The 21,120-nt window shown below is 43.5% G+C and overlaps 1 protein-coding gene across 1 annotated transcript; it reads left to right on the forward strand.

Moving 5' to 3' along the window:
• Positions 1 to 895: 895 nt before the first annotated feature.
• Positions 896 to 9,119, forward strand: LOC308333093 (5-hydroxytryptamine receptor 3A-like; the record flags this gene model as incomplete). The annotated part of the gene is made up of 9 exons (XM_080789288.1): positions 896 to 932; positions 3,134 to 3,294; positions 5,209 to 5,318; positions 5,889 to 6,058; positions 6,590 to 6,744; positions 7,808 to 8,018; positions 8,147 to 8,278; positions 8,617 to 8,714; positions 8,886 to 9,119. 9 exons carry the CDS (start codon positions 896 to 898, stop codon positions 9,117 to 9,119), a joined length of 1,308 nt encoding a protein of 435 aa, XP_080645414.1.
• Positions 9,120 to 21,120: the final 12,001 nt, after the last annotated feature.

Consider the following 21,120-nt stretch of genomic DNA (forward strand, 5'->3'; position numbering starts at 1 on the left):
ATGAGGTAATTGTCTCCTCATACTAGAGAATGTCTGAAATAAATGTAATTTGAATGAATGCTCATGTGCGTAGGTGTAATGTTAGTCTTATTAAACATAGCAACCAGTGGTCTTGTTTTGACGCCATCTGCTGGTAGCTCCTGCAGTCACAGGGAAGGACTGGTGAAAACTGAAACAGTATCATGAATTTCACCCCTTGTTTGAGCCGAATCTGGGTTTGCACTAAGGTTGTACTAACTACTAAGCTGGGAGGACCAGATCTTATGCATGTCATTGCAGGCTGACCAGGCCATACCCTTCCTAGAAGCATGAGGACATGATACTGACATGATGTCCATGAGACTGACATGGGTGATACGGAGTGTCTTGCTCATGAAATTCTTTATTTCACACTTGCTTTTGTGGAGGCTCACAGCCTTAACTAAACAGCCTAATCTTCAGATGTGTTGTACAATTTCACCTCATTAAGCAACATTAAGCAATTCTGTTACATACATTGCTGCGTGTCATGGTGACCTGTGCCCCCAAAAAGCTACGTTTTGAGTCAAAGTATTGTTTTGCATTGATTAAGCAATTTTGTCTGTTTTTGTTGCAAGTTTCCCACTCATCATGAAATCCTATTGGGAGCGACCATGATGGTGATATCCATTAGGGGAGTGATTGTGTCTGTTTTAATATGATTATTGTTGATTACGATGACATTTATTCTGCCCTGCCCTAGCTCTGGTCCATAGCTCTAATGCGTTTCATTTAGAGCTATGGTACTCTCAACTTCCGCCACTCGCATGAATGCAGACCAGCCTCACTCACTGGAAATCAGAGTGTAGGGACCTGGCTGTCTGTCGACGCAGTGGCAGTTACATGTAGCTCACAGGAGAAAAAACACACACTCATAATGTTTGTTTATGTCATGCTCCTGCTCATCTTCACAGGTAAGACATATTTATATATTTATGATGAATAACAATGTGTGCATGTATGCAGACAGACAGTGGTGTGAATTTGTGCTCTGTAGTTCATTTAATCCTAAAACAGTTTAATCCTAAAACATTATAGTCTAACTCTTTGGTCTGACTTTGTGAAATCTTTGTATTTTCTGTCGGTGAAGACAGAGGAAATAATTAATTCTGATTGATTGATTGGTTGATTGATTGACAATACAAAAACTGCTACCAGGATAAAACTGTCTAGTTTACATCAGGGTCCTCCATTTTCAATTCATCAAGACATTTAATTAAAGATATCTATGCAAAAAATAGAAATAATAATCATCAAACACACCGTTAGAAAAGAAGGGAGCCGTATAGTCAAATAGTATGAGTGCTCTTTGAGAGCGGTTTTGAAGGAGTCTAGGGATTCACATTTCTTAACGGCTGTTGGTGGGGTGTTCCACATTTTAGTGGCTTAGAAGTGAAATTAATTTAACCCCTTGTTTGAGCCCATCTGAGTTGCACGCGAGTCTTCAACAGGGTCTTCAACAGGGGGTCCGGAACACCTAGGATATGTCTTCAGAGTTGCTACAGGGTTGGCCGCCATATCTTTGTTTAATAAACATATTTTTTTACATTAACCACTTCAAACCCTAGCATCCGTATTCTGAGGGGAAAATAGCAGATGATAATAATCATAATAATAAGCTTTATTTATATAGCACCTTTCAAAACAGCGTTACAAAGTGCTTTACAACAAAGGAACAATAAAAGAAAACGGTACACAAACATGCAGGACATTTTAAAACCGTGCAAAACAAAATGCAAATACCAACAATTATGTACAAAATAGTAGTAAGCTAAAGCAGAGATAAACACAATCAAGGGAGATTAGGGTATACATATACTCACACTAACACACGAGGCGTTGTGGACTTGTAAATCAGCTATTTTCGTCTATTTTGGAGGTGGTTAAAAGACTGAAAATACTCTTTAACAAACACAACACTATAGAATGATAGTGTTGTCAATAAGTCTATATAATACCGCTATATGAAAAAGTTTAATCTGCAACACAGTTTTATCTCTATAAGGCATCCTTGGCCTAAAAGATCTCTGCTGTAGGCTCCACATTATGGTAGAAAAGTGGGCCTCACGTGTTTAGAGATTTCTATAGGTGGGGTATTTTATGTTCTGGAGGTGTAGTTACAGTTATAGAGCAAGTCCTGACGTCACTCGCTCATCCCCTGGTTCTGCCTGGTTCACGGAAGTAATTTCTCCATGGAGAATAACACGGGCTCATCTTAAAATCGTTTCATATAAGCGTTGTGGTCCAAAAATAAACAAGCTGTGTCTGCGTTATTGTCAGGGAGGTTGTCTCTGTATCGTTTACGACAGTCAGTCAATTATGATACAGTCTGTTTCTAGCGAGAATGTATAACTAATTCAGCAGCAGTAACAATAGCGTTTTAACTCAGTCAGTTGATTCTTCATATCCATATGAGTGAAACGGCCAGGATGTTTGTTTATTCCCTATGGGGATTATTTACAATGCAAATAAGAAAGGACATGAACCCGTGGACTTGCGCTCTCTTGATGTCAGACTTGTTCTATTGTGCAGGATTGGTGTTCGCCTCTAGGGCCCAATGTGATTAAAACCTTTCATCAAAATCTCTGACAGTGTCTGATATTAATTATGTCTGCCATCGCCCCAAAGCTATTAGAAGGCGTAATGGCCTCTCAATGACCACAGCTAATGGATAATGTTTTCTCTTTTGAGTTCATTGGATCGGATTCTCCATGGTTTCCAGTTTCAAGAGGCGAGCTTTTAACAAATACTTCCTTTCCCTTTGCCTGATGGATGGATGGAGGGGAAAGGAACTGGTAGGAATAACGTGTTCCTTCTATACGTCCAACCGGGGAAACCCCCCCCCCCCCCAAAAAAAAACAATAAAAAGTGGCTTCTGACTCCTCATGCATAGAATGAAGCATGAGGTCAGTCCGCTGCTCTCCCATGCAGGTTGGCAGAGGGAATGTGTAGAGCCCAGGATTACATTAGATAATGATTGACACTGGGTGAAAAAATGGGAACATACAGAAATCTAAAAAATAAAAATAAAAATAAAAATAAAAATAAAAATAAAATTTTAAATAAATCCCTAACCCTAACCCGTTGTTCTCTACTCAACTCTTGGTTTCTGCAGCTGGTGTTTCTCCAGACACGGTGTGTAGTTACCACGACGTTCTGACCCACCTGAACATGAGGAAGGACAACGAGCTGTACGTGGCCACGCGGCCCGTCCGGGACCACGCCACGCCCACCGTGGTGGGGCTGGACGTGGAGCTCAACGCCATCCTAGACATGGTGGGTGAATGTTGTGTTTTTGGGGGGCATATGTTGGTTAGACCAGAGCGTAGGGTAGGAGAGTAGGAGAGTAGGAGAGTAGCGTAGTGTTGGATGTGGAGCTCAACGCCATCCTAGACATGGTAGGTGAACGTTGTGTTTTTGGGGGGGATATGTTGGTTAGACCAGAGCGTAGGGTAGGAGAGTAGGAGAGTAGCGTAGTGCGTAGTGCGTACACGCCATCTTAGACATGGTGTGTGTGTGTGTGAACGACGTACTAGCATTTGTTTTTTATACATACGCATTTCTGCTATATAGGGTTGTTCCGATCGGATCGGGTGATCGGAAAATCGGGGGCCGATAGACGTAATTTTCAAATGATCGGAATCGGATCGGGAGCCAAAAAAACCCCTTTTGGTGAGTTAAGCATAGCCATTGAAAAATAGTGGATCTACAAGCTGGTAGATCCGCTATTTTGAAAAAAGAAAAAAGAAAAAAAAACGTGAAAATGTTGCGACTGGGGGGGTCCATGGAACAACATATTTTCAGATGGGGGGTCCCTGGAACAACATCTTTTCAGATGGGGGTCCCTGGAACAACATATTTTCAGATGGGGGGTCCCTGGAACAACATATTTTCAGATGGGGGTCCCTGGAACAACATATTTTCAGATGGGGGGTCCCTGGAAACAACATATTTTCAGATGGGGGGTCCCTGGAACAACATATTTTCAGATGGGGGGGTCCCTGGAACAACATATTTTCAGATGGGGGGGTCCCTGGAACAACATATTTTCAGATGGGGGGGTCCCTGGAACAACATATTTTCAGATGGGGGGTCCCTGGAACAACATATTTTCAGATGGGGGGTCCCTGGAACAACATATTTTCAGATGGGGGTCGCGGCCAAACTACGTATAAGTTTGGGGTTCCTTCACATGCAATAGTTTGAGCACCACTGATACAGAAAACTGTGGTGAATTATATAGACATTTCTTTGAATTTTAACCTCACATTAAATAAATAGAGCAGTTATGTGATTGGTGTACATGCAGAGAGAGAGCCATGATATGTATTTTGTTTTGTTTACACGCATAACGTGTTGCCTCATCTGTAGCGTGCCGCTTATAATATATCTGCGCGTTTTCATTTGTTTTCTGGAAAATGTCTCATAAAACTATATACTGTACACTCACTGTATAATGTGTTCATTCGTAGGTTGACAAAGACCAGAAATTAATTTCATACATCTTTATCGAAATGGTGAGTTCTATAAACAACATAATAATAATATGAAGTATACCGTTATTGGACAATGCGTAGTAAACTAAATCTAATGCTATAGTGACAGGAGGAGTGATGGTTATAATTAACGACCACGTTTCAGAAAACGCTCGTCTCTATTTAAAGGAGAATTCCATGCTAGAAGGCTTTCTTACCTTTCTTACCTTTCTTTGTAGTCGTTACGTCCCCACCAAAGAGGTCCAGGTGTTTTTTTGTGCAAAAACTCCTTATTGGCTATTTCCCCTACCATAAGCGCTCAATGAATTGCATCGCATTGAATGGGAATTGAATGGGGCTATGGGGTGTTGTGCTAATTCGCTTATTTCCATCGAAATAAGTAGTAAACTGTGCCGCTTGAGATATTATTTACATCATGAAGAGAGGATATATACAAAGAAAATATAATTTTGAGCAATGGAAATAAGCGAATTAGCACAACACCCCATAGCCCCATTCAATTCCCATTCAATGCAATTCATTTAGGGCTTATGGTAGGGGAAATAGCCAATAAGGAGCTTTTGTAACAAAATAACACCTGGACCTCTTTGGTGGGGACGTAACAACTACACATAAAGGTAAGAAAGCCTTCTAGCATGGAATTCTCCTTTAATATGATGACTGATACAGTTTGTCGTTTATCGTTCTCCTGCAGCTGTGGACGAACGAGCACATCTCCTGGGATCCCTCGGACTTCTGTGGGATTGAGAATGTTTCTGTGCCCAGTGAGTGGCTGTGGAAGCCTGACGTCCTCATCGATGAGAGGTGGGAATATACAGTATTATACATGCATTGCAGACATATGCCGTACTGTAAAATCATCGGACTTCCTACACACACACTTTCTGATATGAACAATATATGCCATCACACGACTTGCACTCTCGATATCAAATGACACTGACCATCCTCTGTATCACTTCTTTAACCTCATGCCATCTGGACAAAGATACAGAACCTTGCCATGGAAAAAGGTCCGTTTCAGAAGGAGTTTTGTCCCCTCAGCCATCGCGGCATTAAACAAACTGCCCTGCCGATAGGATGGTTCTGTACACAGTGGGGACCTCATGTTTTGTTTTTGTTTTTGTATTGTCTTGGTGTTACAGTATGTGCTCTGTGTTGTTTTTGATGTGGGTGTTGAACAGATTGTGAAGACAAATATCCTTCGGGACAATAAAGATTATTATTATTATTGAGGTATCGCTCATTCTCGAGATTGAATCACTGTGTTGGAGAAATATATATTTTGTGTGCATGCGTGTCTGTGCATGCGTGCCTGTGCGTGCGTGCGTGCGTGCGTGCCTGTGCGTGCGTGCGTGTGCACTTCTCTTGCAGGTTGGAGAAGGACAAGGCTGCTCTGAACCCGTACGTCCGCATCGCTCACAACGGGACGGTTTATGTCACCAACGACGAGGTGGTCGTGAGCAGCTGCAGGATGCACATCTACAAGTTCCCCTTCGACACTCAGTCCTGCAACCTCACGTTCGCCTCTGGGATATACTTTGGTGAGGGAGTCAACTATTCGTGTTACGTTAGTGTGTGTGTGTGTGTGTGTGTGTGTGTGTGTGTGTGTGTGTGTGTGTGTGTGTGTGTGTGTGTGTGCGTGTGCGTGTGTGTGTGTGTGTGTGTGCGTGCGTGCGTGCATGAACTCAGCTGTGGGCCTGTGGCTCAGGGGTATAGAGTGACTGGGTTGCCAGTTCGAACCCTGTGGGCTCCCCCAGAGTTAGTGTCGAAGTGTCCTTGAGCAAGACTCTGAACCCCTAATTGCTCCTGATGTGCTGGTCGGTGCCTTGCATGCATTTCCGCGGTGCATTAATGTATGGGTGAATGTAATGCACAACCTATATGCAAAGTGCCTTGGATAAAGGCGCTATATATAAATGCAACCATTTTCCATTTGAACAAGTGGGTGGTGAAATGCTACAATTTTGGGTTATGTTAATTCTCAAGTTTCCTAACAGATTAATTTCACTGCCGAGAGTCTCTCTGGATTACCTCAGTGCTTGTTTTTCTCCTGTTTTCTCCTTTCATACCAGCCAGAGAAGTGCAGCTCACAGCGCTCCTTGACAAAAAAGACACCAGCTACTTTTCCATTATGATGATGCGGGCCGAGTACGAGTGGAAGTTCGAAAGCATCGCAATCACCGAACTCAACGAGACGGCGTACCGAGCCCAGCGGATCGTCTATACTGTAGGTATATTCCTCAGACTGGCTGGGAAGTGACCCACATTTTAATTTAAACTGCTACAGCAGAGCCATCTAATAGAAGAGTTATGACATTGAGGGGGCAGAAACCGAGCGCTCGAACGCTATTCATGCGATGAGACAGGCTGTAGTTGGAAATACATTGTTTTCAAGGAGGGGTGGCGCAAACAAGAGAAGTTTTAAGCATGTGTGCAACATCATCATGACAACTGTTTTTAAGTATTGTACAGTAACAACTAAAGTCCTCTTTAATGTTTATGTTGTACTATTACTACAAAACAATCTAAAATAAAGGGATTTAAGTTAATTAAAGCTGGTCTGTGTTGCCCTGAGTCCAATGCATTTCTGCCTACTTCTGCCTACTCCCGGTCTAGGACTTGTCCCAGTTGGTTGTCCCCATTCTCAATAGAAGTCTATGTAGGAGAGCCTCCATTGGACTGAAGCCAACAGAAGTCTATGTAGGAGAGCCTCCATTGGACTGAAGCCAATAGAAGTCTATGTAGGAGAGCCTCCATTGGACTGAAGCCAATAGAAGTCTATGTAGGAGAGCCTCCATTGGACTGAAGCCAATAGAAGTCTATGTAGGAGAGCCTCCATTGGACTGAAGCCAATAGAAGTCTATGTAGGAGAGCCTCCATTGGACTGAAGCCAATAGAAGTCTATGTAGGAGAGCCTCCATTGGACTGAAGCCAATAGAAGTCTATGTAGGAGAGCCTCCATTGGACTGAAGCCAATAGAAGTCTATGTAGGAGAGCCTCCATTGGACTGAAGCCAATAGAAGTCTATGTAGGAGAGCCTCCATTGGACTGAAGCCAATAGAAGTCTATGTAGGAGAGCCTCCATTGGACTGAAGCCAATAGAAGTCTATGTAGGAGAGCCTCCATTGGACTGAAGCCAATAGAAGTCTATGTAGGAGAGCCTCCATTGGACTGAAGCCAATAGAAGTCTATATAGGAGAGCCTCCATTGGACTGAAGAAGCCCCATGAAGTGAACGCAGTTTGCGTAACTCTGACTAAATCTAAGGCTCTATAACGTCTCCTCCCGTAGATCACCATGAAGAGGAAGGCCGTCCTCTACATTGTCAACTTCCTGTTGCCCGTCCTGTTCTTCCTGTGTCTAGACATGGCGTCTTTCCTGATCCCGGACGGAAGCGGAGAGAAGCTGAGCTTCAAGATCACCGTGCTGCTGGCCGTCACCGTTCTACAGCTCATTCTCAACGACATCCTGCCCGCCACGTCCAACAGGATGCCGATCATAGGTACACAACGCTCACGGGATACGTTTCTTTTTTTAAATCTGTTGGATTATTATTATCATTTATATGATACAGTATGTATTTAGAAAGTCGTGGTTATACGTTCGTCATCTCGTGTCTCTGGCTCCCAGCGATGTACTGCATGGGAACCTTTTCTCTGATGCTTCTGAGTCTGCTGGAGACGGTCGTGGTGACGTTTCTGTTGGCAAAAGACTCCCAGAAGACGGCGGACGAGACACACAGCGGCCGTAGCTGTGACAGAGGTGAGACATTATACAACACAATTACAAGTTTGGCCCAAAAAGGCCTGCGTGGGACTGGGCTGGGAGAGTGGCTGAGTTTATAGGGTCTGCCAGGACCGCCGGGTTATAGCCGTGTTCTCTGGGGTTATGATGACACTTTATTTATATAGCACATTTCAAAACTCAGAGTTTACAAAGTGCTGTAAAGGCGAAAAATATAAACAAATGCACTACAGCTACCACACAGAAAAACAACAGCGAGAAAACAAAGAACAAACAGTGAAAACTCATCCTCAACCATGAACATTGTGAATGGTTGGTTACTCATCAGTCATGTGGTTTAATGTGTGTCATTTCAGAGAAGAGAAGCAAGTGGTGTCCTCCCTGCTTTTACAATGTCCCCCCTGATGGTGGCGCTAGAGAGACAATCCACGAGCCTCTTAGTGTGGCTGAAAAGGTTAGCACATGATGTCACCATGCAGCGTGTTTATGGATGAATATAATTATGCGCGGTAATCGATTAATACATGAATACTAATCCATCCGAAACGTCAAAACTGTGTCTCCCTCTAATCATTGTTGCATCGAACCTATAATCTACCTAATCTAATGTAATGTGTGGTTTCAGGACGGCGATCTCAAAGGGGAATCTCATGGATTCCAGGTGATCCTGGAGGAGCTGAGAGATCTGGAGAAGAACCTGCGTTCGTTCCTCAATAAGAGCAAGGAAGACGGAGGCAGGCCTGGAGGTTACTGGACCAGAATGGCCACGAGATTCAACCAAGCGTTCTTCGTTTTCTACCTGACGACAGTCGTGGTGTTTCTGGCCGTCATCTTTAATGAATGGAGTCCCGAATACTGAAACGAGACACAATCGAGCACCGAAGTCTGACGTCAAGTAGAGGTCGGTAGAGGGCGCAAATCTACGGGTTCATGTACCTTTTTTAATTTGCATTGTAAAATATAAAAGCGTCACTCAAGCGTCTTTGAGTATCACGAAATCCCAGATATTATTGTAATCCCCATAGGGGGGATTTTAGATCACCTCATATAATAACTGTGTTTGAAAGAGAAACAAATCCTCCCGGCCGTTTCACTCATAGATATAAAGAATCAACTGACTGAGAGAAAGCGCTATTGGTACTGCTACTGAAATTAGTTACATTCTCGCTATAGAAACAGACGCAAACGATACAGAGACAACCTCCCTGACAATAACGCAGAGGCAGCTTTTTTTATTTTTGGACCACAATGCTTATAGTAGACGATATAAATGTTATTCTCCATAGAGAAATGACTTCCGTGAACCAGGCAGAAGAACCAGGGGATGAGCGAGTGACGTCAGGACTTCGGCGCTCTATGCTGCAGATATTGTTGACTTGATTCTCTGTTTGGTGTTAGCATTATGTTATGCTTTAGCTATTGAAAAATAGCAGATCTACAAGCTCATAGTGCGCCACCGAGTGGCGCGCTACTAGCTTGTAGGTCTGCTATTTCTGAAAGATCGACTGACATAGAAACATAGCTTTTTCAGAAAACTGTCAGGATGTAGAAGACATTTTTTGAAACTGATCTCAGGTCAGAATGGGTTAACTATAGTATGTAGGCTACTGTATCAGAACTGGTACGTGTCATCTCTTCTCTATCCCAGTGCCACAGTCTTTCCTTGTGTAATTCCCACAGGCTCCACTAGAGGTCCCCAGTGTGTCTCCCTTCCTGTGTTTATGTGTCCAGCCATGTCATTACTTCAGTGTCAATGATGTGTTCATTCATTTCCCAGTAAGTTATTTTTCCTTGTATTATTGTAGTTTGTGTCTATTGTAGTGGTCTATTCTGCATCTATAGTATAGTCACACATTCCTCCTCACCTGTGGAAGACTGTATATTATCTTCTGTCTCCCTACAATAAATCAAACTTTTATTGCTAAATATTTAGCCATCAGCCAGTCTGAGTGTGAGTGGCGCTGCACTGCGACGACATGGGCATAAGGGCTATACGCTTGCATGCGGGTCCCTTGGCCTCGTCTAAGACAAATGTCTTCCTCGGGAGACGAATAATAAAGAACCTTGAACCTTGAGTCTGTGTGTGTGTGTGTGTGTGTGTGTGTGTGTGTGTGTGTGTGTGTGTGTGTGTGTGTGTGTGTGTGTGTTCTCGTTCTCAGGCTAGTGTGTTTCACCCCAGGCAATTTTTAACATTCAGTATTTAGATAATGTTTAAAATAGATAGATATGCTTTGCTGGACACTGCCACAGAACAAAAGACCAGCACATTTCGGATACTCTTCTGTGGAGACTACCCAAGAGTAACAAGACCACTCACATTTCCAGATGTTCCGAGTAGGAACACACAGGACTGGCTGTGAATGAACTCGGAGTGGCGATGAGCAGCAGAGACCATGTGGAAGCAGCTTGTGTCGCAGATCTCGAGGGCACTCGAAGGATGATGATGATGATGATGATGATGATGTGTAGAAGAGTTTTGTGTGGGTGGATTATGATGTTGAGGAGGTGTACGTAGTTAAAGTGGTTGTAGAGGGTTGGAATTGTTGCCTGTAGTATAGGGAGACGAAATTAGATTATCACAGCTGAGCCGCTCCACATCTCTGACAGTGTCTGATATTAATGATGTCTGCCATCGCCCCAGAAGCTATTAGAAGGCGTAATCGCCTCTCAATGACCACAGCTAATGGATATTCCTTCGCCCCGCTTTTGAGTGTATTGGATAGTTTATTCATCAGACTTCCAGTTTCAAGAGCTTTTAGCAAAAAAAGGTTTTGTTCTATACTCATCTCTTGGTTTCTGCAGCTGGTGTTTCTCCAGACAAGCATTGCTCCTATGGCTGGAACTATCCCATTGAGAATGAGCACATAATGTGAACAGTCAGTGAATATATACAGTAATAGAGAGTATGCACATGCATGATTTTCCCATCAGGACACGCCCCCATCATCTTCTAGACGGAGTGGCAAAACATTGAGCAGCATGTTGGAGTGTTGGAGTTTGGAAGCGCTCGTTGTAGATCACTCAACCGTCCTGCCGTACCACCTGTTTCTAAATGTCACATGATGCAGGAGGGCAGCAAAATGTTGTGTTATTGAAAACAAGCACTTCCAAACTCTGACACTTAGAAGAATAATCAAATGCAGGGAATTTCTTGACAGAAAGTATAGCTCATAATGATTCTATGGTGGATTTTTATGAAACAAAAACTTTGCAGATAGAAAGAGCTTTTCGTACAGCTGCAATGTTGGTGAGTTTAACATTGTTTAATGCAATCAGACAGACAGGACTTTTCTGTTTGGATGAATGGGCTGTCAAGGCCAGAAAGTAGTTTTTTTTGCCACTGAGTGGGCGTTCCCGCATAATCCAGGTACGATGATCCATCCAATGACAGTCGTGTGAGGTGAGCAACTCTTCCACTCATTAATGCTGATCATGAACAGCTGTGTGGGACCAGCAGCAAGCCTCAAAACCTCTGCTGAGGACCAGTCAGACACTCACTTCTTCAAAACCTCTGCTGAGGACCAGTCAGACACTCACTTCTTCAAAACCTCTGCTGAGGGCCAGTCAGACACTCACTTCTTCAAAACCTCTGCTGAGGACCAGTCAGACACTCACTTCTTCAAAACCTCTGCTGAGGGCCAGTCAGACACTCACTTCTTCAAAACCTCTGCTGAGGGCCAGTCAGACACTCACTTCTTCCTCAGACAGTGGCAGCCATGTTAGGCACTCTTGTTTTTGGTGTTCTTCTCGGTCTTGGGTTTGCCCCAGGTAAGAGCTTTTTGGTTTGTTTCCAGTGTGCATTTTGACCTGAGATCAGATTCTAAAAATGTTTTCTACATCCTGATAGTTTTCTGAAAAAGCTATGTTTCTATGTCAGTCCTTATTCGATTTTTCTAAAATAGCAGACCTACAAGCTATGAGCTTGTAGATCTGCTATTTTTCAATACTTTACTGAATATCTTTCAACCAAGGTTCATGGTTTAGCTTAGCTGCAATTTGCAACTCTAGATTTGTTTTATAATGGGATGAATCTAGAGTTGCAATACCCTCCATTGACTCCCCATTCATCCAATTTGCGTTTGCGATCCTGCTTGTATTAAACTACAAACTCACCAACATTGCAGCTCTAGGCCAAGCTTGAATTATCCTCTTTCAATCTGCCGAGCTTTTGTCTCATAAGAATACACCATAGACATGTTATGAGTTACTCTCTGTCAAGAAATTCTGTGCAAGTGTTGGCGTTTGGAAGCGCTCATTTTTTTTAATGGGGCGCACTGCTGCCTCCTGCATTATGTGCAAATTCGGAACAGGTGGTACGCAGCGCCGTTCAGTGACTTACGACGAGTGCTTCCAAACTCCAGCACCTGCACAGAATTTGTTGACAGAAAGTAGCTCATAACATGGCTACGGTGCATTTTTATGAAAACAAAAAGCTCGGCAGATTGAAATAGGATAATTCAAGCTTGGCCTAGAGCTGCAATGTTGGTGATTTTAACATTGTTTAAAGGAGAATTCCATACTAAAAGGCTTTCTTACCTTTCTTTGTAGTTGTTGCGTCCCCACCAAAGAGGTCCAGGTGTTATTTTGTGCAAAAGCTCCTGATTGGCTATTTCCCCTACCATAAGCCCTAAATGAATTGCATTGCATTGAATTGAATGGGGCTATGGGGTGTTGTGCTAATTCGCTTATTTCCATCGCTCAAAATTATAATTTCTTTGTATATATCCTCTCTTGATGATGTAAATGATATCCCAAGCGGCACACTTTACTACTTTCGATGGAAATAAGCGAACTAGCATAACACCCCATAGCCCCATGCAATTCATTGAGGTAGGGAAAATGGCCAATAAGGAGTTTTTGCACAAAAAACACCTGGACCTCTTTGGTGGGGACGTAACGACTACAAAGAAAGGTAAGAAAGCATTCTAGCATGGAATTCTCCTTTAATACAAGCAGAATGTGAAGGGGATACTAGGGGGATGCCATACTGTGGCGTAGGCTCAATATTTGATGGCGCTAACTTAATTTGTCTATTTTCTTTTTGAAGTCATCAAGGTCAAGGTCAAGGTCATTGCTGCCGAGGCTGTCACTATGCAGGCTGAGAAGGCTGTCGAGGTTGTCACTATGGAGGCTGTCGAGGCTGTCACTATGGAGGCTGAGAAGGCTGTCGAGGCTGTCACTGTAGAGGCTGAGAAGGCTGTCGAGGCTGTCACTGTAGCGGCTACCAACCAGACTATGGCTAATGACATGGGTGTGAAGGCTACGACTGAGAAGGCTGTCACGGTCGAGGCTGCGAAGGCTGTCGAGGCTGTCACTGTAGAGGCTGAGAAGGCTGTCGAGGCTGTCACTGTAGCGGCTACCAACCAGACTATGGCTAATGACATGGGTGTGAAGGCTACGACTGAGAAGGCTGTCACGGTCGAGGATGCGGAGGCTGTCACTGTAGAGGCTGAGAAGGCTGTCGAGGCTGTCACTGTAGAGGCTACCAACCAGACTATGGCTAATGACATGGGTGTGGAGGCTACGACTGAGAAGGCTGTCACGGTTGAGGCTGCGAAGGCTGTCGAGGCTGTCACTGTAGAGGCTGAGAAGGCTGTCGAGGCTGTCACTGTAGAGGCTACCAACCAGACTATGGCTAATGACATGGGTGTGGAGGCTACGACTGAGAAGGCTGTCACGGTCGAGGCTGCGAAGGCTGTCGAGGCTGTCACTGTAGAGGCTGAGAAGGCTGTCGAGGCTGTCACTGTAGAGGCTACCAACCAGACTATGGCTAATGACATGGGTGTGAAGGCTACGAAGGTTCCTGAGAAGGCTACCGAGGAGGCTCTGGTGGAGGAGGAGGAGGAGGAGGAGGAGGAGGATGACGAGGAGGACGAGGAGGACGAGGAGGAGGAGGAGGAGGAGGAGGAGGAGGAGGAGGCTACTGAGGCTCCTGAGGTGGAGGCTCCCATGTCTCCCAGGGCGGCCGGATAATGCAGTTCCTTCAACCCGACGGCAGAAGACCTTGAGAAGTGAATGAGATCCTGATGAGCGGCCGGCAACAAATGACTTCATCATCACTTCATCAGGATGTTCAGCAATTATCATGTCTATCGACTTCAATTAAAAGTGTTTAAACGCATCATTGTGTCCTCCTTCTTTCCCCATTTCTAGTGTGATAATTTACTAAATGTGGGTTCAAGCTGTAACCTTTGAATATTCCAGGTTGAGTAAATCCCGTCTTAAAACCTTCAGTTATTTTGGACAAATCGTCCCAGACTAGCCACTCCTCCACCTCTTCATTGGTTCTAAATAACTTGATGACATCTACAGTATGAACCTAGTAGATATTTGGAGACTGGGGCATCCTGAACGAGAATACTCCTATTTTTTCCTCGGTACATAAATCATTTTCTAGACTTTATTTCTGTTAGACTCTAAATTGATACCAAATGTAATTTCGTCAAAATACCACAACATTTTAATTTCTGTGCACTCCCCAGTCTCCCTAGTTCTTGACCTCAATTTACCTGCAGGCGTTTTCACTCCTTACTCTGATACATCTTTTTGTCAGCATATATGGCTGATAGCTAGGATATCAGATTTCTTGGAAATCAATGATAATCTAGCTGTTACAGACTCCACTTTGTGGGAAACCTTCAAAGCTATCATGAGAGGCCACATTATTTCATTTGAATCATTTATAAGAAAGAAAAGGCAAACGCCTCTGAAATTGAAATAGAACTATCACAGTTGGAAATCAATTACAGAGACTCTGCTGATATTTTACAAAATATTCTGACATCAAAATACGAATCCAATACGATTCTTTCCACTCTAATAACTGAACAACTATATAAGATTAGACAGAATCATTTTGAAATGGGGGATAAGCCTCATAAATTATTGGCCCGACAGCTTAGAGGTTTACAAGCAAGTAGAGCTACGTATACATAAAATCAAGTCAAACCTGGAGAAATTATTTTTGAGACTAAGCGTAATGCAATCAGACAGGACTTTTCTGTTTGGATGAATGGGCTGTCAAGGCCAGAAAGTAGTTTTTTGCCACTGAGTGGGCGTTCCCGCAGAACTTCCAGGTACGATGATGTCACACGCAACTTCCCCATCCAATGACAGTCGTGTGAGGTGAGCAACTCTTCCACTCATTAATGCTGATCATGAACAGCTGTGTGGGACCAGCAGCAAGCCTCAAAACCTCAGTCAGACACTCACTTCTTCAAAACCTCTGCTGAGGACCAGTCAGACACTCACTTCTTCAAAACCTCTGCTGAGGACCAGTCAGACACTCACTTCTTCAAAACCTCTGCTGAGGACCAGTCAGACACTCACTTCTTCAAAACCTCTGCTGAGGACCAGTCAGACACTCACTTCTTCCTCAGACGGTGGCAGCCATGTTAGGCACTCTTGTTTTTGGTGTTCTTCTCGGTCTTGGGCTTGCCCCAGGTAAGAGCTTTTTCGTTTGTTTCCAGTGTGCATTTTGACCTGAGATCAGATTCTAAAAATGTCTTCTACATCCTGACAGTTTTCTGAAAAAGCTAAGTTTCTATGTCGGTCGTTCTTCAATTTTTCTAAAATAGCAGACCTACAAGCTATGAGCTTGTAGATCTGCTATTTTTCAATACTTTACAGAATATTTTTCAACCAAGGTTTATGTCTTAGGTTAGCCGCAATTTGCAACTCTAGATTTGTTTTATAATGGGATGAATCTAGAGTTGCAATACCCTCCATTGACTCCCCATTCATCCAATTTGCGTTTGCGATCCTGCTTGTATTAAACTACAAACTCACCAACATTGCAGCTCTAGGCCAAGCTTGAATTATCCTCTTTCAATCTGCCGAGCTTTTGTCTCATAAGATTACACCATAGACATGTTATGAGTTACTTTCTGCCAAGAAATTCTGTGCAGGTGATTATGTGTTGGAGTTTGGAAGCGCTCGTTTTTTTTAATGGGGCGCACTGCTGCCTCCTGCATTATGTGCAAATTCGGAACAGGTGGTACGCAGGGCCGTTCAGTGACTTACGACGAGTGCTTCCAAACTCCAGCACTTAATAAAAATCACCTGCACAGAATTTCTTGACAGAAAGTAGCTCATAACATGCAGGTGCATTTTTATGAAACAAAAGCTCGGCAGATTGAAAGAGGATAATTCAACCTTGGCTGCAATGTTGGTGAGTTTAACGTTGTTTAATATACAAGCAGAATGTGAAGGGGATACTAGGGGGGATGCCATACTGTGTGGCATAGGCTCAATATGTCAGTTTGTCACCTTCACATGCAATAGACCCTGTGATCTTTTGTGGCCAGATGTACATTTTATGGGGTCTAGTATAGGACTATTTTGTGCCAAATGTCTGACTGTATACTGCTGCTGTTTACATTTATGTCTAAATATTCAGTCAATCAAAGCTGAAGCCCAATAATTGACGTTTGTCAATGTGAAACTGATTGGAGTTATGTTTTTGTATTATCATCTCAACTCACCGATTTCTTTCTCTCCCCCCACTCTCTCTCTCTCTCTCTCTCTCTCTCTCTCTCTCTCTCTCTCTCTCTCTCTCGTCCACCTTCCTCCAGGCACATTCGGCAGCTGCACGTTAGACGGACATCTGCACAACGACATGGATGTCTGGAAACCCGAGCCCTGCCGGATCTGCGTGTGCGACAGCGGAACCGCCATGTGCGACGAGGTGATCTGCGAGGACACTTCCGAGTTCGACTGCGCCGACCCCATGATCATCCCCGACGGAGAGTGCTGCCCCATCTGCCCCGACGACGGTACGGAGTGACCTCACAGAGCTGTGACCTCACAGAGCTGTGACCTCACAGAGCTGTGACCTCACAGAGCTGTGACCTCACAGAGCTGTGATCTCACAGAGCTGTGACCTCACAGAGCTGTGACCTCATAGAGCTGTGACCTCACAGAGCTGTGACCTCACAGAGCTGTGACCTCATAGGGCTGTGACCTCACAGAGCTGTGACCTCACAGAGCTGTGACCTCATAGAGCTGTGACCTCACAGAGCTGTGACCTCATAGAGCTGTGACCTCATAGAGCTGTGACCTCATAGAGCTGTGACCTCACAGAGCTGTGACCTCATAGAGCTGTGACCTCATAGAGCTGTGACCTCATAGAGCTGTGACCTCATAGAGCTGTGACCTCACAGAGCTGTCCTTGGCTGCTACGGTTTTGACCGGACACACCCGCTGCTTTTCTGTTTTATTTTCTGTTTTTTTTCTTTGCAGCATATCTATGACCTGGTAAAGGTCATATCTATGACCTGGTAAAGGTCATATCTATGACCTGGTAAAGGTCATATCTATGACCTGGTAAAGGTCATATCTATGACCTGGTGAAGTCATAGATATGACCTTTACCAGGTCATATCTATGACCTGGTGAAGTCATAGATATGACCTTTACCAGGTCATAGATATGACCTGGTGAAGTCATAGAATGGATACATTAGCTAAAACTAGTTTGAGTAAACGGGAGGTAAACGAGTGTAGATGGGTCAAAAACCACCATCCTTAACCCATTCTGAACGGGAACTCATTTTGGTGTTAGCATCATGTCATGCTTTAGCTATTGAAAAATAGCAGATCTACAAGCTCATAGCGCGCCACCGAGTGGCGCGCTACGAGCTTGTAGGTCTGCTATTTTTGAAAAATCGAAGAACGACTGACATTTTTAGAATCTGATCTCAGGTCAGAATGGGTTAATCAGACCAGTGTGTGTCCAGTGGAAACCTCGTATGAATCTGATCTCAGGTCAGAATGGGTTAATGGATCCAGACTATCGTAGGTGTATTTTATCGAGTCTGACTTTTACTTTCGATCAAAGCGATAAAATGCATCTAAGAAAGTCTCGATCCAAGGCTAGGTCAAAAACTGGTCTTTATTACAATTTTGGATGGTTCCCTTCTTGAAATGTACCACTGCTCATGCAACATGAGTCAAATTGCTATTCTTATTTGCCATTTCCTACGTGTTGGTCAATCTGCCGTGATTGCCATGACACCCAGCAGCTCCAGCTTCCCTCCTATCACAGCGCGACTGACTGACCAACTGTCCCTCTGGACCACGGGATCTAAACTCTACCTTCTACGACCACTCCCCCAGCCCCCCACCCACCCAACATCAATATTTTGTCATTGTATTGACTCAACGGCGCCACCTTGCGCCCCTCTCCCCCATTTAAGTTGAGGCAACCAAAGTTTGTTTTTGAAGTCATTAGCTGTATTAATAACTCTATGACTTGTGCCAACAGGATTCTACACGATTCCAGTCACGGCCGAGGCTGAGAAGGCTGTCGACCAGACTATGGCTAATGACATGGGTGTGGAGGCTACCAACCAGACTATGGGTGTGGCCGCTACCAACCAGACTATGGGTGTGGCCGCTACCAACCAGACTATGGCTAATGACATGGGTGTGGCCGCTACCAACCAGACTATGGGTGTGGAGGCTACCAACCAGACTATGGCTAATGACATGGGTGCCGAGTCTACGACTGAGAAGGCTGTCATGGTCGTGGTTGTGAAGGCTCTCGAGACGGAGGCTACCGAGACTACCGAGGCTCCCGAGGCGGTGGCGATGACCAGGGGGGCTGCATAATGCAGTTCCTTCAACCCGACGGCAGAAGACCTTGAGAAGTGAATGAGATCCTGATGAGCGGCCGGCAACATCTGACTTCATCATCACTTCATCAGGATGTTCAGCAATTATCATGTCTATCGACTTCAATTAAAAGTGTTTAAACGTATCATTGTGTCCTCCTTCTTTCCCCATTTTTAGTGTGATAATTTACTAAATGTGGGTTCAAGCTGTAACGTTTGAATATTCCAGGTTGAGTAAATCCCGTCTTAAAATCTTCAGTTATTTTGGACAAATCGTCCCAGACTAGCCACTCCTCCACCTCTTCATTGGTTCTAAATAACTTGATGACATCTACAGTATGAACCTAGTAGATATTTGGAGACTGGGGCATCCTGAACGAGAATACTCCTATTTTTCCTCAGTACATAAATCATTTTCTAGACTTTATTTCTGTCTGTTAGACTCTAAATTGATACCAAATGTAATTTCGTCAAAATACCACAACATTTTAATTTCTGTGCACTCCCCAGTCTCTCTAGTTCTTGACCTCAATTTAAAAAAACAACAATTTACCTGCAGGCGTTTTCACTCATTACTCTGATACATCTTTTTTTGTCAGCATATGGCTGATGGGATCTCAGATGTCTTGTAAATCAATGATAATCTAGCTGTTACAGACTCCACTTTGTGGGAAACCTTCAAAGCTATCATGAGAGGCCACATTATTTCATTTGAATCATTTATAAGAAAGAAAAGGCGAAAACGCCTCTCAGAAATTGAAATAGAACTATCAATTACAGAGACTCTGCTGATGTGTCTATTTTACAAAATATTCTGACATCAAAATACGAATCCAATACTATTCTTTCCACTCTGAACAACTATATAAGATTAGACAGAATCATTTTTAACTGGGGGATAAGCCTCATAAATTATTGGCCCGATACCTTGGAGGTTTACAAGCAAGTAGAGCTACGTATACATAAAATCAAGTCAAAATCTGGAGAAATGATTTTTGAGATGAAGCTTATAAATGACACTTTGTGAGAGTTTTTTGAACAATTATAGAAGATTCGCTATGACATGATGGACAACTCAAATAAGTTTGATGTTATAAGCCATTTCTAGATCACCTTGCGCAAAAGTCACATTGAACCTCAGCATTTAGTTGTATGTCCTCCACTCTACACATTCTAGCAGTGTAATGTAATGTTAATGACTCATTTAAAATGAAATCATGCCCTGTTCTTTTCTTTCTTTGTCTTGTCTTTTTTATTTTGTATCTGTCTGGTCTTAACCCCTTAGACCCTCAATACTTAGTGAAATGGTTAGCACTATACTTTATGAATCCCCCCCCCTCCTTGTCGATGGGGCTGTTTTCTCAAAAATGATAATCTTTATATGCCGAGTAGCAGAACGGTGATGCAGGCCATTAGTCCAGTAATTATTTAATTTGACCTCAAAACTCAGCTGATTTTGTAACTTCAACATACCCTGAATAACAGAAGGTTGCCTGGAATTGTCTGAGGGGAAAGTCATCCAATATAAGGCAAATATTCTCTTGCTTTAAGTACTGTAGCAACGTGACATGTCAAACTAGGGGGTTTTCATGACTCTGAATCCATTCCAAGTGGAAATATGGTATGCTCATGCATAAAGTGAGTGGCAAAGTGAGTTTAAAATGTTTAATGCAATCAGACTTTTCTGTTTGGATGAATGGGCTGTCAAGGCCAGAAAGTAGTTTTTTGCCACTGAGTGGGCGTTCTCGCATAACTTCCAGGTACGATGATGTCACGCGCAACTTCCCCATCCAATGACAGTCGTGTGAGGTGAGCAACTCTTCCACTCATTAATGCTGATCATGAACAGCTGTGTGGGACCAGCAGCAAGCCTCAAAACCTCAGTCAGACACTCACTTCTTCAAAACCTCTGCTGAGGACCAGTCAGACACTCACTTCTTCCTCAGACAGTGGCAGCCATGTTAGGCACTCTTGTTTTTGGTGTTCTTCTCGGTCTTGGGTTTGCCCCAGGTAAGAGCTTTTTGGTTTGTTTCCAGTGTGCATTTTGACCTGAGAACAGATTCTAAAAATGTTTTCTACATCCTGATAGTTTTCTGAAAAAGCTAAGTTTCTATGTCGGTCCTTCTTCGATTTTTCTAAAATAGCAGACCTACAGACCTACAAGCTATGAGCTTGTAGATCTGCTATTTTTCAATACTTTACTGAATATCTTTCAACCAAGGTTCATGTTTTAGGTTAGCCACAATTT

Source organism: Protomyctophum bolini, assembly GCF_963924005.1.
Source record: "Protomyctophum bolini genome assembly, chromosome: 18".
In the NCBI taxonomy this organism is placed as follows: domain Eukaryota; kingdom Metazoa; phylum Chordata; class Actinopteri; order Myctophiformes; family Myctophidae; genus Protomyctophum; species Protomyctophum bolini.